At 45.3% G+C, this 15,988-nt stretch overlaps 1 protein-coding gene across 2 annotated transcripts in view; it reads right to left on the bottom strand.

Moving 5' to 3' along the window:
* The window catches only part of TSHR (thyroid stimulating hormone receptor), a 255,027-nt gene that overhangs the window by 62,830 nt on the left and 176,209 nt on the right, over positions 1 to 15,988 (bottom strand). For both annotated transcript variants that reach the window (XM_029597705.1, XM_029597706.1), the window contains 2 exons: positions 9,775 to 9,852; positions 7,838 to 7,906 (listed from right to left, as the gene is read on the bottom strand). In XM_029597705.1, coding sequence (XP_029453565.1) covers positions 7,838 to 7,906; positions 9,775 to 9,852 — 147 coding nt within the window. The remainder of the gene's footprint in view (positions 1 to 7,837; positions 7,907 to 9,774; positions 9,853 to 15,988) is intronic.

Below are 15,988 nucleotides of genomic sequence, written 5' to 3'. Positions count from 1 at the left end.
TCCCACTCACACCCCTTCCCACCAGTACAGTCTGGCTTCCTCTCTCAGGGCCGGTGCAGGGATATTAAGGGAGCCAGATGGACCTTACAAGCCTTGCGCCCCCTCTGCCTGGCCCTTTCCACGCACAATTAAAAGATGCATTTATATTAACAGATTTTACAAGGGCGAAGTACAATCTTCTGAGGTAAAAATATCACTTACATCACGCATATTACATTGACATTCACTGCTGTAGTGCCAAAAAGAAAACCCTGCACAAATGAACTGTGAACCCTCCTTTTCTACCCCTCCCTGCTCACTCCCTTGATCCGTTAAGTTCTTTGAAAATGTTCTCCGCAATATTCTGTTATTCAACGACTAAGAAAATATGTTGATTTTTCACAAAACCCTACTGTTCCCAACTACTATGTTAACTCCATTTGATTGTAAGATAATTGCATATGTTGGATAATAATTGCAGATTTGTAAACCGTTATGATGGCTCTACTGAATAACGGTATATAAAACCCTGCAAATAAATAAATAAATGAAAGTAGGCTTATTGTAATGTCAGAAACAAGCTTGGCACTCAGAAAGCCATGAGTAAACTGAATTACAATTACAATATAGTAAACCTCCCATACCAAAACAGCACTAACTGCCAGCACTCAAACAGTAACAACCCTACCTATGAAAAGGCAAGTATTACACCAGGCCCTAAAACACCAATATACTTCCTACTAAGAAGAGAGAGAAAACCAAGCTGCTATAGATCCCAGACAGAATCTAAGCACTAGCAGAATACCTCACCTTAGTCACCCATGCAGAACATACAGCAATACAGAATAAAGTGACCATAAAGTATCAATAGAAATGTGCAGACAGAAATGGAAACCACAAGAAGCCTGAGTTTGTATGCAGTGCAAAACTGGAAAATCAGAAACATAATAATTTCTCATAAAACATCAAACAAGGTCAAGAAAAATCAATAATAGTAAAACCATACTAATATAAATAATATTTAAAAAATTCCTGACAAATAGAATAACAACTAACAATTAAAAACATATACAAATTTTAAATAAATAAATATTGCAAGACAAGAAACACATCAAACACCCAATAATAAAACTAATAAGGATTTAAAAAAACCCAAACAAACCCACTCTCCATACCAGGGAATTTTTTATTTCCAGTCACTCTGAGAATGTTGTAAAGTAGAGAATGGGGTGCACACAGACTTTCTCCTCTCTCACCCATCACCCTTCCTCTCTCTCTCTCTTTCTCCCCAGAACATAAGAATTGCCATGCTTGCTTGGACCAAGGTCTATTGAGCCCAACATTCTTTCTCCGAGAGTGGCCAATCCAGGTCATATCATAAGTACCAGTCACACTCTCCACTCTTCTTGCTCTCCAGTTACCTCCCCCCAGTCACTCTCCAGTTACTTCTCCCCTCAGTCACTCTCTCTCTCTCTCTCTCTACAGTTACCCCCCAGTCACTCTCTCTCTCTCTCTAGTTACCACTCCCCCATTCACTCCCTCTCTAATAACATTTACATCCCTCCCAGTCACTCCCTCTCTCCAGTTAATTCTCCCCAGATACTCCCTCTCTCTCTCCAGTTACCTCTCTGTCCAGTCACTCCTTCTCTCTCCAGTTACTTCTCCCCCAGTCTCTCTCTCTCTCTCCCTCCAGTTACCTCCCCCTAGTCACTCTCTCTCCAGTTACCTCGCCCCAATCTCTTTCTCTTCAGTTACTCCCCCAGTCACTCCCTCACTCTCTCTCCAGTTACCTCTCCTCCCAGTCTCTCTCCAGTTACCTCTCACCCAGTCATGCCCTCTCTCTCTCTCTCCAGTTACCTCTCCCCCCAGTCACTCCCTCTCTCTCTCCAGTTATCGCTCCTCCCAATCTCTCTCTCCAGTTACCTCTCCCCCAGTCACTCCCTCTCTCTCTCTCTCTCTCTCCAGTTACCTCTCCCCCAGTCACTCCCTCTCTGTCTCCAGTTACCTCCCTCCAGGTACCTCCTCTCTAGCACATTTATATCCCTCTCAGTCACTCCCTCTCTCTTTCTCCAGTTACCTCTCTCCCCAGTCACTTCCTTTCTGTCTCCAGTTACCTCTCTCTCCCCAGTCACTCCCTCTCTCTCTTTCTCCAGTTACCTCTCTCCCCAGTCACTTCATCTCTCTTTCTCCAGTTACCTCTCTCCCCAGTCACTCCCTCTCTCTCTTTCTCCAGTTACCTCTCTCCCCAGTCACTTCATCTCTCTTTCTCCAGTTACCTCTCTCCCCAGTCACTTCCTCTCTCTCTTTCTCCAGTTACCTCTCTCCCCAGTCACTTCCTCTCTCTCTTTCTCCAGTTACCGTTCTCTCCCCAGTCACTTCATCTCTCTCTTTCTCCAGTTACCTCTCTCCCCAGTCACTTCCTCTCTGTCTCCAGTTACCTCTCTCCCCAGTCACTCCCTCTCTCTCTTTCTCCAGTTACCATTCTCTCCCCAGTCACTTCATCTCTCTCTTTCTCCAGTTACCTCTCTCCCCAGTCACTTCCTCTCTGTCTCCAGTTACCTCTCTCCCAGTCACTTCATCTCTCTCTTTCTCCAGTTACCTCTATCCCCAGTCACTTCCTCTCTGTCTCCAGTTACCTCCCTCCAGGTACCTCCTCTCCAGCACATTTACATACCTCTCAGTCACTCCCTCTCTCTCTCCAGTTACCTCTGCCCCAGTCACTCCCTCTCTAATACCATTTACATCCCTCCGTGTCACTCCCTCTTTCCTCTCTCTCATCAGTTTCCTCCCTCTCCTCAGTCACTCCCCTCCTCTCTCACCAGTCACCTCCTCCTCGCCCCCAGTCTCCCTCTCTCATCATTTTTTAAAATTGATTTTTGGTTATTTTAATCTCTGGGTGTAGCACATTCCCTCCTCATCTCCCTTCCTCCTTCTCCCTGAGCATCTCAAACGGGATTGGAGTCTGCGTTTGGCCACAGAGGTGCGAGCAGGTCCTTGCAGCGTTGCTGCTTAAGAGTGATCTGCTCGAGGTCTTCCTGATCTCTCATCCGCTCCTCCCAGTCAAATGTGTTCTCCTGAGGTCGAGATCCGCCTCCTGCTTCCCCTCCTACCAGCGGCCGCCACATGAAGCACAAAAAGTAAATGGACCGGAACATTCCCGGCAGCAGCGGCAAGGCTCACTCGAAGGCAGCTGCAAGCTCAGCAAACAGGTAAGCAAGAGCGTAGCCACAGCAGCAGGGGCCGGCACGGTGCATTCAGCTGCTTTAGTCTGAAGCCCTGCCCTGCAGCAGCGGTGGGGGCGTAGAATATTCCCACCAGCACGATGTCACCCGTTTGCGCCGCCGCGGGGCTCTTCTGGCAGGTGGGTTACGGGAGCCCCACAGAGACTGTCGTCTGCCTGTGCCACTGCTGGCTGCGGGAAACCCTCCCCTCACCCTGGGCACATGATTACGTTTCTGTCTCAGGGCAAGGTGAGAGACAGCCGCCACAGGAAATATATATATTTTTTGGGGGGGGGGGGGGGGGGCACTTTTTGCCACCCCAAAACTTTGCTGCCTGAGGTGGCTGCCACACCCTGCCTCGTGATAGACCCGTCCCCTGCTCACGCGCCCAGATCTGAAAGATTTGATGCTTGATCAGAACATCTCCTGTCAGGCTGTACAGGGCCGGATTAATGTCCGGTGGTTAAGCTGCAAAGCAGCATCACTGGGATTCAGAGCCTGCTGTCCTCCGTCGGCCAACTAAACCATCCTTGTCTTCCCTCGTTGCCTTTATTAGGCGTGCGATCTTGAAAGGCCATGGGGATCATCAGGGACCTTTTTACTGGGGGTCCTACATACAGGGATCTCTGGCTTTCTTTTTTCCCTGGCCTTTTTAAAGACATTTTGGGGCCAAAACCTATGAAAACTTGGGCACAGAACATCAATCATTACAGCTGCTGCTGCTGTTGGCCCAAGCTCCAAATGCCTGAGGAACAGATTACATTTATTCTCCACTTCTTACCAGGATATTAGCCCCAATTATGTGATTACTTGCTGGAAACAGCAACACGTGACATCTGCCAATCAAAATTAGGACCTGCACAGTGTGAGCGGAGGAGAACCTCTCCAGCACGGCAGGAATTACTGGATAAAACTTAGGGAATGGCCAGACAGGAGGATTGCCTTTTCAGTTTCTGGACAAAGTTAAAGTCTTAAATGTGCTGTTCAGATTGCAGCAGGTGCGACTCTTAATGCTGACTTCACTGGGAAGACAGTTGTGAAGAAGCAGCATCCTAGGAGGCAGGAAAACCTAGAACCCTTAGGATTCCATTTCTAGATCTCACTTTTCTTGCTACGCCTAGGAGGAGACTGGTCAGGTAAAAGGAGGTTTGACAAGCGGGCTGTGCCTGCCTGCTGTAAAGAACGGCTGCACACATCTCTGCACGGGGAAGGTTCTGATCCAGAGCCTGCCTATCTCTTACCCAATCATTTTCCCAGGGATAGTTCCAGCCACACTTTTTGGAGCGGTCTAGGCCCTGCTTCGTAGTTCAAGAGAGACTTCAACGCCAGTGAGACAATGCATGAGATGGGCTGGGGTTGGCCCTGGCAGCCAGGAATCTCTCCTGGGTTAGCTAACGCTCGGAGAGCCCCAGACTGCTCTTATGCAGCCACTGCATGGTCTCCCTGGGTTGCTCCGGTGGCAGTGGTGGTGGTGGGGGAAAGGGGGGAGCAGAGACTTGCTCCAGGACCCTTAAAGCTTTGGACTTCTGAGATAACTCCAGTAAAACAAATCACATAGCCAGACAGGTTTGGGTTTGTGCAAAAAATAAAATGCTTACTAAGGTCCCCGATTTACAGTTCATTAGCAAGCAGTTCACCAACACAAGAGCAAGATCCCTATCAAAATACTCTTTGGAGACAGTGCCTAACTATAGTTCACTTTATTGCCTGAATACTACTGTGACATCTCCTCTGATATCTTCTATAAAGACAGGGCAGGTCCTCTACTGCACAAGACTGAGACCCTTCTCACTTCCACAGTTCTCCACTGAGAATCTGAAAGTCCACACCAGTAAAACCCCTTTGGTGCAAAACATGCAGTACTGGAGCCTAGACCCTCCAACACGCATCTCCACTTCTCACCACAAAACCTCCCCAAATTTCTATACCTTATCTAGTCCCTATGCATGTAAATGAAATGACATGGCACCCCAGTAGGGACCTTCCTGACCTACAGATTCCCACGCAGTAACTCACTCAGTCTATGAGCTCATTGAGTTAATCACCGAGGTCTCACTGAGATACCTTCATCTGGAGATGGGTTATTTTAATCTACATATAGATAATCCCGGTTCTAACATTTCAGATTTTCTTGCATCCATGCCTGAACTAGGATTCATGCAAGTAATAACATCTCCCACCCATAAGAAGGGTCACATACTGGACTTTGTAATCCTCTCTGGGCCAGACAAATAGAAACACCAAGTCAGAGGTATCAAGACAGTACCACTATCATTGTCATATCATTTTCTAATTAAATTCTCCCTAACCAGTGACTTAAAGAGTTCCTTACAAGACCTTGAAAAGAAACCTGAGACTAAAGAAACAGACCGGTGAGCACCTGCTTGCAGCACTAGAATACCCATCTGAAAACAAGACAACCAACCACCTCAATGACAGAACTGGTGAATATCTGGAATGCCAACTTAGCAATCGCCTTGGACATGACCACTCCACTAAAACAAGTCCACGGCCCCAGGCACAAATAATAATGAACTATGAAACTTCAAACATCTCGGATGCAAACCAGAAAGAAGAGGACACAAATCTCACCATGAGGAAGTCAGAAAATAGATCCCACATGGCAATTTATCGCCAAGCCATAACCACCAAAAAACAGTACTTCTCTCAAGCCATCAGGCAGGTCGCAAACACAACCAAGCAGCTATTCCAAATGCTAAACAACCTACTACAACCCACAGCACAGCAGAACTAAGTCTTCTAATCAATACTAGCCTGATCAGTTTCTTTGATTGGGTGACCATAGAGTTGGATCAAGGGAACATGCTAGATTTGTAAATAAATTGTGCGCCCTAGGTATGGATCCTAGAGTGACTGACTGAGTTAGAAACTGGCTGAGGAGGGGGTTGTGACTAGCGCTGTACCTCAGGGATCGATCCTTGGACCGGTTCTTTTCAACGTTTTAGTGAGAGACACAACGGAAGGGTTGTCGGGAAAGTTTGGTCTTTTTGCCAATAAATACCAAAATCTGTAACAGGGAGGACAGCCAGGAAGGAATGGAAAACACGAGGAGAGAAAACTGCGCCCCTCTCAGCCATCCAAGATTGGGCAACAAACAACAAGCTCTGTCTAAACCTGACAAAAACAGAATTTCTGTGGGTGCAAAAAGCGAATGGCCAAGTCCCCGACATGAAAATGCCTTTTGGAAACCAGGAAGTCCCATTAAAACCACAAGCATGGAGTCTTGCTGGACTCAGAGTTCCCATGCTACCTCCGATGCAAGCATCCTTCAAAAACTGCCGCTCTCATTTTCAACGGTTACCCAAACTCTCACCAGTAGTACGGGTCATGATAACATTTCAGCTGAACTACTGCAAAGCCCTATACAATGACCTGCCAACAGGCCTTCATCGATTTAGCTAATCCAGAACGCTGCAGCGCGCCTACAAGCAGGTTACACGCAGCCTGCACACATCACAGCTGTTTTACTAAAGTTTCACTGGGTCAACCTTAAAACTCTACGCCTAATATTCGCAGCCTTAAAAGCAAAAGGTCCTGAATACCTGAATAGCAAACTACCTGTTTATATGCAGACCAGACCTCCGAGGTCATCCCAGGGACCTTCCAGAGTTACCCCCTCACCAAAGGGCCTTCTGAGGAATAGGCCCCTCCCTATGGTACTCACTACCAAAGTTTTCAGGCTAGCTGCACCATGGCACCCACCCTGTCACGTCTCTCCCAGGCTGGCATCAACTGAAATCCCCACCCTGCATGCAGACATGACTTATTTTAGCACTGTCTATCATACTGTATATATTAAATCTATTTTATATCGGTACCAACTATTTACATCCAAGTTGTGTCATCAGTAGTCTGCAAGTTCAGCTGTACAAATTTATGTACATCCTCCTGTGTGCCGTTTATTTTATCAATGACCACACATATGTGCGCGTAAGTCGTCCTGTATAGTCAGTCTATTTAGCAGCGCCAATGTAGGCTTTAGCTTCCTGTTCACCAGGCACGATAGGCGTATCAGTAGACTGAAACCCCCTACTAATTAACTTTGTACACCGCTTTGGGTGAAAGCTGACTTTCCAAATAAACCAATCGACCCTCCCGGATGTGGATCCGTCACGGCTCTCTCTGACGCCTGCTTCTTTAAAGGGACCACTAACCCTGCAGGAGCCCTGCGAGTCACCGGCCAGAACCACAGTCGTGGTGGGGGCCACGTAGAAGCGGGGCACCTGCCATGCAGTCTAGGGGGGAGGAGGAAGGAGAAGAAGCTGGGCCCCTGGTTTTACTTCTCCTTTCCCAGCCAGGTTTAACGGCAGCTTACTTCTCGTGTTTTCTTAAGGGAACAGTAGCTGCCTCCTGACCCATGAGAACTCGCTGACCCGTGGGAACAGAGGCTTGTTGTGCGATGATTGTCTTCTTAATGGAGCCCATTACTATTCTGCAGCGCTGGTTAGGTTTTATTACAAATGTTACTGGTTTAACAGGCATGCTTTCCTGCCCTGTGTGCTTTGTGCAGACTCCGTCTGGATCCCTCTAATGCACCCTATTGTGTCGCTTGCTTTGTGCAAGCCTCTTGTACTCCGCTGCGAGAGGTGGACGGCGAGGGCAGAGGACATACTTACATGGCGTCCAGTTTGGTCCCGTTAAAGGCGTAGGCTTGAACCCACATGAAGCCATTGTTATACAGCTTCCTGCAGAAGGAAAACAGGGACAGATCAGTGGGAAAGCAGGGTACTCCGCTCGCCTTCAGTTTTAGGCCTATTTGCTGATAACGATCTACAAATCATCAGCCAGACAGCATATTCCTTTGACCTTCTGGCTGGCTAAAACATAGCACTGACCTGTATCACTGCATATCCTTGTCAACTGCTTTGCATTTTAGAGATAATATAAATACAAAATGTAAAAGAGCTAAAGCCAACAAATTCTAGGTTGCAATAGCAATAGAGCCAAGACAGAAAGGTAATTTACTGCTGAATAATGCCCCGTGTGGGCCACAGGTCCTCCTCTGCTTCTGCTTCTCCAGGCAGGGAAGTACATGCCCTATGCAGAGGATGCCACTGCTTACCTCCTACGCGGGCTCACATCACCCACCCTGCACAGGGAGACACTTACCTCAGAAGTCTCGTGGCAGGGTAAAGGGACAGCTTCGTAAGGGCACAGAACCTTTTCCAAGTGCCTTTCGTTTTGATTTTGCCTTCTTAGGGTAACTTCATAGAAAAGCATACGGTCCACCCCACTACTGCTCTACGTCTGCCCAAATGATAACCCTAATGTCACCAGGCCTTCTGCAGGCACCTCCTGGGGTCGCTGTGGCGTGCGCTCGGGCCTGGGTGACAACCCTGACAGGCTGTGCACAGGTTTTCAAATAATAAAAACTAAAAGTTTAAACTTTGCGTTGTTTTTTTTTCCAGGGAGGGGGAGCTGTTTACAGGAAGAATTGTGTAACAGAGAAATCTTCCTTGACCAAACTGCTTGCAGAATGATGAGCACCTTAGACTGTGCTCATACATTTGACTTATTCGATGCACTTGGCACAATGCTACCCGGGCATTATCCCTGCGCTGTTGCCGAGGCGCGGGATGAGCTGCAGTGCAGACGGATGCAGAGCGGGCCTGTTGTTGACTTTCTCCAGTTTCACAATCCGCTCTGAAAATGCAGTTGGTTTTTTTTTTTGCTCGGCAGGTGTCACGGGCGAGACACGTGGGTTAAGTCCCGGTTCTTTAATTCACATCCCATTTCACTGTGGTGCTGCAGAGGCATTTCAAAGACAGAACAACCACAGGTCCCAGAATGCACCGGCATGGGAGCTAACGCCTCTCCAGCTCCCCACCACCAACGAAGCTTGCTGGGCAGACTGGATGGGCCGTTTGGTCTTCTTCTGCCATCATTTCTATGTTTCTATGTATGCCACAGCAATGCCGAGTGGGGCTGGACGGAGCTGAGGAAGGGGAGTCGTCCCTCCCAAGAGGCCAGCATGGAGCTGATGAGCTCTGCAGTAGGGAAGGCGGTGAAGTGGAGGGAACTGCTTTATCTTGCTTTCCCCCTTTGTCAGGCACTCCAGCTGGAGGGCTCTTAAACAAGCGCCAGATGGTGGGAAAAGGGGGAAAGCCGGGGTGAAAAAGCTTAGCTTCAGAGCGGAGCTGGGATACCTGGCAGGAGAGAGGCGCTCACAGCCCAGGCAGAGCAGGAACAGACTTTGGTTGTCCTTCCCCCCCCCCCCCCACTCCGTGTTTTTTCACACGTTAGTAACGTTATGGCATGGGTGCTCCTCCGCCAGCGGAGTATTAGCACGGGGGGGGGGGGGGGGGGGTGCTGACTATGGATCCGCGACTGACCTTTCCTGCAAGCCTACGCAATGCTCCCGCGTGGGAAGGAGAAGGGCCCCCGTCTGCTCGTGGGGGGATTAAGGTGCTGGGCTTACAGAGGCCTGGGTGGGGGAAGTGCTCGCCAGCCTCATGACCCCCGGCCCGGCTCTAGCACATTAATAATACCCTGGAGAGCCACGACGGGGGAAGGAGACCATGACTCATCCACAAACCAGACAGGCAGTACTTACAGGGTAAGAGATTCATTGCAGAGCCCCTGGAACACGTTGGCAGGAACTGAAGTAATGTACGGATTATCTGCAATTTCACTGAAAAAAAATAGAACAAAAATAGATGTTCTTTAAATCACATCAAAACACTGGGATGGAAAGCAGCCAACTGCAGAAGGCCATTATTAGGCCAGAGAAGTGAACAAAGCCTGTAAACAAATGCTCATTTTTACCATTTTAGGTTTTTTTTTTTCCCCTGATTTGAACCTTATAAGTGGATTGCAACAGTAATGCCCACCAGAGATGGAATTTACTTAAGCAATATTACTAAAAGATAAGGATGGGCAGAGGCAAAAAGTTTGTTTTGGCCTATTTATTTATTTTGTATGTAGCAGTCATTTGTTTAAGTTCATATCAGACAACATTTTTTTTCATTTATTCATTCTATTTGTTCATTTCCCATTATTTATTTATTTATTTTATTTATTTATTTATAGAGCTGTATCCAAAGTTCTATGTGGTTTATAATAAAATAACATTCATAATAATCATAAGAACATAAGAAATTGCCATACTGGGTCAGACCAAAGGTCCATCAAGCCCAGTATCCTGTTTCAAACAATGGCCAATCCAGGTCACAGGTACCTGGCAGGATCCCAAGGGGTAGAGAGATTCCAAGCTGCTTATCCCAGGGATAAGCAGGGGATTTCTGCAACTCTACCTTAATAATGGTTAATGGACTTTTCTCCAGGAACTTGTCCAAACCTTTTTTAGATGCAGCTATACTAACAGCTTTCACCATATCTTCTGGTAACAAATTCCAGAGTTTAATTATGCGTTGAGTAAAAAAATGTTTTCTCTTATTAGTTTTAAAATGTATTACCCATACCCAATAACTTCATTGTGTGTCCCCTGGTCTTTGTAGTCAAAACATACAATGAGATATTACAAAAATAGTTTAACAAATTCAAGCAGTCAATGGGGGAAGTAATGCCAGTTTTAGGGCTCCCAAATTGAGGTTTTCTAATCATGTCTAATGAAACTTTTGGGTAGATATCATCCAAAGGGTGAAGGGCATTCCAATACATCAAGACTGAGTCAACATGGTTTCAAAAGTGGCAAGATTCACCCAAGGATCTGTAATAGTACAAAACAGTTCCAGCAGTAGTGGGAGCTCTCCAAGGCACCATGAAAGAAGCAAAATAGCAGCATGAGTAGCCAGAATACCCCAAGACTTCAAAAGAGGGGCAAAGGGTACCAACAAATGGCATGACCTGCTCAAAGTACCACAAAGGGGGATCAAAATGCTATAAGTTGCAGAAATATCCCCAAAGCACTGGAGGCTAAAATGCTACTGATTAGAGACCCAACATTCTCCTCAGCCACTAGCTGTTCAATATACTGTGATTCAGGGAATTCAGGATACAATTTTTCTTTTGAATCAGTTTTTGCAAATACTACCTCCATTACCTGAGAAGCATTAATCATGGAGGAGCATCATCTGGTTCTGGGTGTTGCAATTCTGTTGGTCTTGCCTTTTGCTGTGGTATAATCCATTGAAGGCTAAATACCAGAGAAGACTAATAGTCAGTAAGAACTATAAGGGAAGGGAGTTTGAAAAAAAAAATCCAAAAGGCTATGAAACCATTAAAGGTAACTGGACAGAGACCTTTGAAAATCATCAGTACTAATAGTGGCATAAAGGGCCCAAGGATATATGAGTGGTACAGGAAATGTGCAAAGCATTGGATTGCCATAGAAAGACCAAAAGTTAGAAAGTACTATGAAGGAATGGAATTTGGAAAGAACCTCAAAGCTGTAGCAGAGGATGAGCCACCTAAAGGTACCAAGGCTTGGAATAGCAGAAGCAGCAGCACTGGTGATTAAATAGATGCATAGCAAGATATACAGCAAGAGCTGAGGTAGGAAGAAGAATGGCATCAAAAGCCCTAGCCGGGCAAAGAGGTACCAGAAGTGGCATGAAGAGCAAAAGAGTCCATGAGTAGTGTAGCAAATGTACAAAGCATCGGATTGTCATGGTAAGATCAAAGACTGGGGTTTTTGATGTCTCATTATACTTTACTGATATACTGTACCCACTCACCAGTACCACTTTAATACTGACTGAGCATCTGTCTGCTACACAATCAAGTTGACAGACTGAGTTTGCCAGTGCTTATCATGCAGAGCCAACTTTCCAAGCATACTTAGCAGCCTGAAAGTGGCACAACTCAGTCTTCGCTGTTAGGTTATTCTTCTCAATGCTCAAAAATCGCTCTTTCACACACTCACACACACACACATACAAATTGTAAGTGTGTGCACTGCTGATTGACTTCTTTTGTACACATATACAAAAACTGTCAGAAAATAAACTGACAAGGCTGTGTGCTTTTCTTCACTGCAATCTGTCTCTCAGTGCAAAGTCAGACACACACAAAAAACAACAACTAATGTTCACTACTTCTCTATCTCCAGTCTACTACTCTGCCCAACTGGACAGACAGAAAGTAGTGCCTCTGTCTCTCTCTCACAGTGTATGCACTGTGACTGCAGTAGTGAATATAACAAAAAGCCCTTTGCTAAATCCAAAATTTGATTTCTCTTCCTTGTTAAAACCTTCTCTTTTACTCTAAGAGAACTTCTGTAGACAAACTTTCCCTGTGAAATCCAAAAGAGAAATGGAGATTCTTTGCCTGTGCTCTGACCATGCAGTGGGCGGACATCAGTGCCACTTGATCTATAGGCTAGCTTACAAAATGCTTCACCTTGATTGGTTCTCCATGCTCTCTATTTGCCTAGTTCTCCATCCAGGTTGCTATCTCACACAGGCTTGTTTGGTTGCTATAGTTACCAGTCCCACTGCAACACTTTTACATGAGCCATACATTTGAATGGGAAACATAAACAAATGAAATTAACATTTTTATTTAAATTTGTGAGCACCTCCACTCATTTCTGAAGGCCACAAATGACATAAAAATGGTCACTTTCATTGCATTGTACCCACTCATTTCAAATGAATGCACATCCCTCATAAAGGGCATGTGTTAGTCCCATAATACTGAATGCAAAAGCCAAGCCAACTGGCCAAACAATATATATATATCTTCAAAAAAGAGAGATAGCGGAACCAATTGTTTATATGGCAAAACTATGCCCACACGTGCAATGTATCTTTATGGGTGTCAGCAAGCCGAGAATTCATTTTATACGCAATTGAAAAGCTACGGGGGTTGTGTTAATTTAAACAATTCTTTATTCAAAGATGTTTGTCTTGTTTTGGAGATGGATTTATTTAGTTTATATGTCAAACTTCATTTTATATGCAATTGAATACTAAGCAAAATAGATAACATCCAGTACCCTTTATGGACCATATGGGAGAATGATCGAGAGGTCCAGGAAACGTCTGTTGTGTTGAGAAGTTTGCATGTATCCCTGGCTTGCTGACACCCATAAAAGATACATTACACATCTGGGCATAGATTTGCGTATAGACAATTAATCCCATAATAGCTGGAGCATGAATATCCAGACAGGCATGGACCATAGACATGGTAATGTCTCAATGGCTGACACTCACAAGGGTTTATAAACATTTTTATTTCTTTTAATTTTATTATGAAACACTCTGTGTTGTTTTTTTTCCCAGAATACAGTGCTGTATGACCCAGATATAAAGTTTCACTGTGGTTTGCTGTGTTAAAGGTCTGGGAGGGTGAAGAATCCTTGGCTTCATATCAGAAGCAAAAGTTTGTCACAAAAAATGAGGCATTTTGCCCCAAGATGGCTGACTGGGAAGGCATGTTGGAAGAGCTCTGATTTTCGTCAGTCCTATAACTTTTCCTTTTGCCTTTTCCCCCATGGCTAAATGTAAGGGCAGACTTTGGGGAAATCCCCCTACTACCCTTTCAGTCTTACCTGTGTGGAAATAATGGAGCAATTTCAGACCACTACTTAATTGCCGAGTGTGTGCTCCCTTGAGGCTGGCATTGGTGGAGCGACGTGACCGCTTGGAGACTATGAAGATCTTTCGCTCAGCTCCGATAGCAAACGTTTCCAGCGTGCGCTGCAGGAGCTGAAGCAGAAGCCCCAGATGTAAGCATGGGGTGTGTGTTTGTGTGTGTGTGTGGAAAAGCTGAGGGGTTCTTCGCATACCGCTCAAGTGAGTCCCACTGACATCCGACATCCACTGTTAGATAAGTACCAGCGACATATCGATGTCAAGAGCTGGAGGGAATGCCGTGGCTGAGGGTATAGTGAGCCAGCTAGATCTGTTACGTCCGTGCAGTGTGCTGTTTCCAACGTCCGGCATTCCCTGTTACCATCTGGGACTCCCAAGCCTTTCCCCATTACTCTCAACCGTATCTTGGAGGTTCTCTCTTCCGTGGAACAGTCATTGATTTCTCTCGCTGCTCTTACTACTACTTCTTACAGTGGAGTTCATTCACATGAAGATCTTTTACAAACCTATACTACACAGTTTGAGCCTTTGCCGCAAACAATCTCTGAGGGATACAAACTTCTTATGTTCAAGATAAAATTGTTGTGGAGTGGAGATTAGAAAATTTGGAAAATGCTGCAAAGAATTTAAACCTGTGCATATTACATTTTCCTGTGGTTTCCATGATTTCCTCAGAAGACCTTTTCAGTTCTTATATGCAGGATGTGCTTAAAATATCTCCTACAGTTTACAGTTATGCCTACAATTTTGAAAGCCTATTATCTGCATTGGGGGAGGAGGGGGAATTGGGCCTCAGATAGAGATGTTGAAAGAGATAATAGGAACCAGGGTGAATTGGACTTGAACCATTCTGCATTATTAGAGTCATCTGTTATAGATGAAGAGCATCGGCTACCTTACTTATTACTTTTGCTACATTTCAAAATCATGATTCGGTGTTTAGACTGCATTTTCGTTGTCCTCGTATTCTCCATATGGGGTGTAAAGTGTGGATCTACCCTGATCTTTCTAGGGCTACTCAGCACAGAAGAAAAATGTCTTACTATGCAAAATGAAGATTTTGAGTTAGGAGCCCAGTTTATTTTGAGATTTCCTTGTAGTGAAATCTACCTCCCAAGGGAATAGGAGGTTAAAGAGCATATTACCACTTAAGTGAACTGCAGGAGAGGAAAAAAAAGAGGAAAATGCAACTATGCAGCATTAGCTGCAAGCCCAGGAAACCCAGAATGAGACTGAAAAGGTTGCCAGACCTATTATTTATTTATTTATTTATTTATTTAAGGTCTCTTTTATACCGACATCCGTTGACACATCGCATCGGTTTACAAAAAACAAAAACATTTGGGCAGAGCCCTTACATATAACAGCGGAACAAGATTAACTTTTGGGCGGGGCCCTTACATATAACCAATAGAGTACATTAAACAGGGGGGTGAAAACTAGATATAAATATAAATCAATATGAGTAAACCAACTATATACACAGATAGGAGAGTTCAAAGCACAAAAAACAGCAGGCAAATTCTTAGTCTTAAATCGAAGGCATTCATAGTCATAGCTCGAAGAGTATATATTATAGAGGAATTCTCTAAAGGGGAAATTCTAAGTGGTGGGGGGGGATATGGAGTAGGCTTGCTGGAAAAGCCAGGTTTTCAGTTTTTTTTTTAATTTGGGTGTATGTGTCTCTAGGCGTATATCATGGGGTAGGGAGTTCCATAAGGTGGGGCTGGCGAGGGAGAAAGCTCTGCTAATAGTAGAGGAGAGTTTGAAAGTTTTGATGGGTTGGGCACGAAGGGTCCCTTGAAGGGCTGTGCGGGTGGGTCTGTTGGAGGTGCGGGGGAGGAGGGGGGGGGTTGATCCAGTTGAGTTTGGAGTTTAACAGACTTTTATGAATGATGGAGAGTGCTTTATAAAGAATTCGTGATTTTATTGGGAGCCAATGTAGTTCTATGAGTGTGGGGGTAATATGGTCTCTTTTTCTTGTGTTTGACAGAATCCTAGCGGCGGCGTTTTGCAAAAGTTGTAAAGGCTTGGTATGTATTGCAGGGATGCCGAGGAAGAGAGCGTTACAATAGTCTATTTTAGACAAAATGATAGACTGGAGAACTGTGCGGAAGTCGGAGAAATGAAGCAGGGGTCTGAGTTTTTTTATCGTTTGGAGCTTAAAGTAGCATTCCTTTAGGATGGATTTAATGAATGGTTTAAAGGTGAGATGATTGTCAATAAGGACACCTAGGTTGCGAGTGTGCGGGGGGAAAGTGGTAGATG

This window comes from Rhinatrema bivittatum, chromosome 4 (genome assembly GCF_901001135.1).
Source record: "Rhinatrema bivittatum chromosome 4, aRhiBiv1.1, whole genome shotgun sequence".
In the NCBI taxonomy this organism is placed as follows: domain Eukaryota; kingdom Metazoa; phylum Chordata; class Amphibia; order Gymnophiona; family Rhinatrematidae; genus Rhinatrema; species Rhinatrema bivittatum.
Note: the sequence above shows the minus strand (reverse complement) of the source record. Positions and strands in the feature narration are given on the sequence as shown.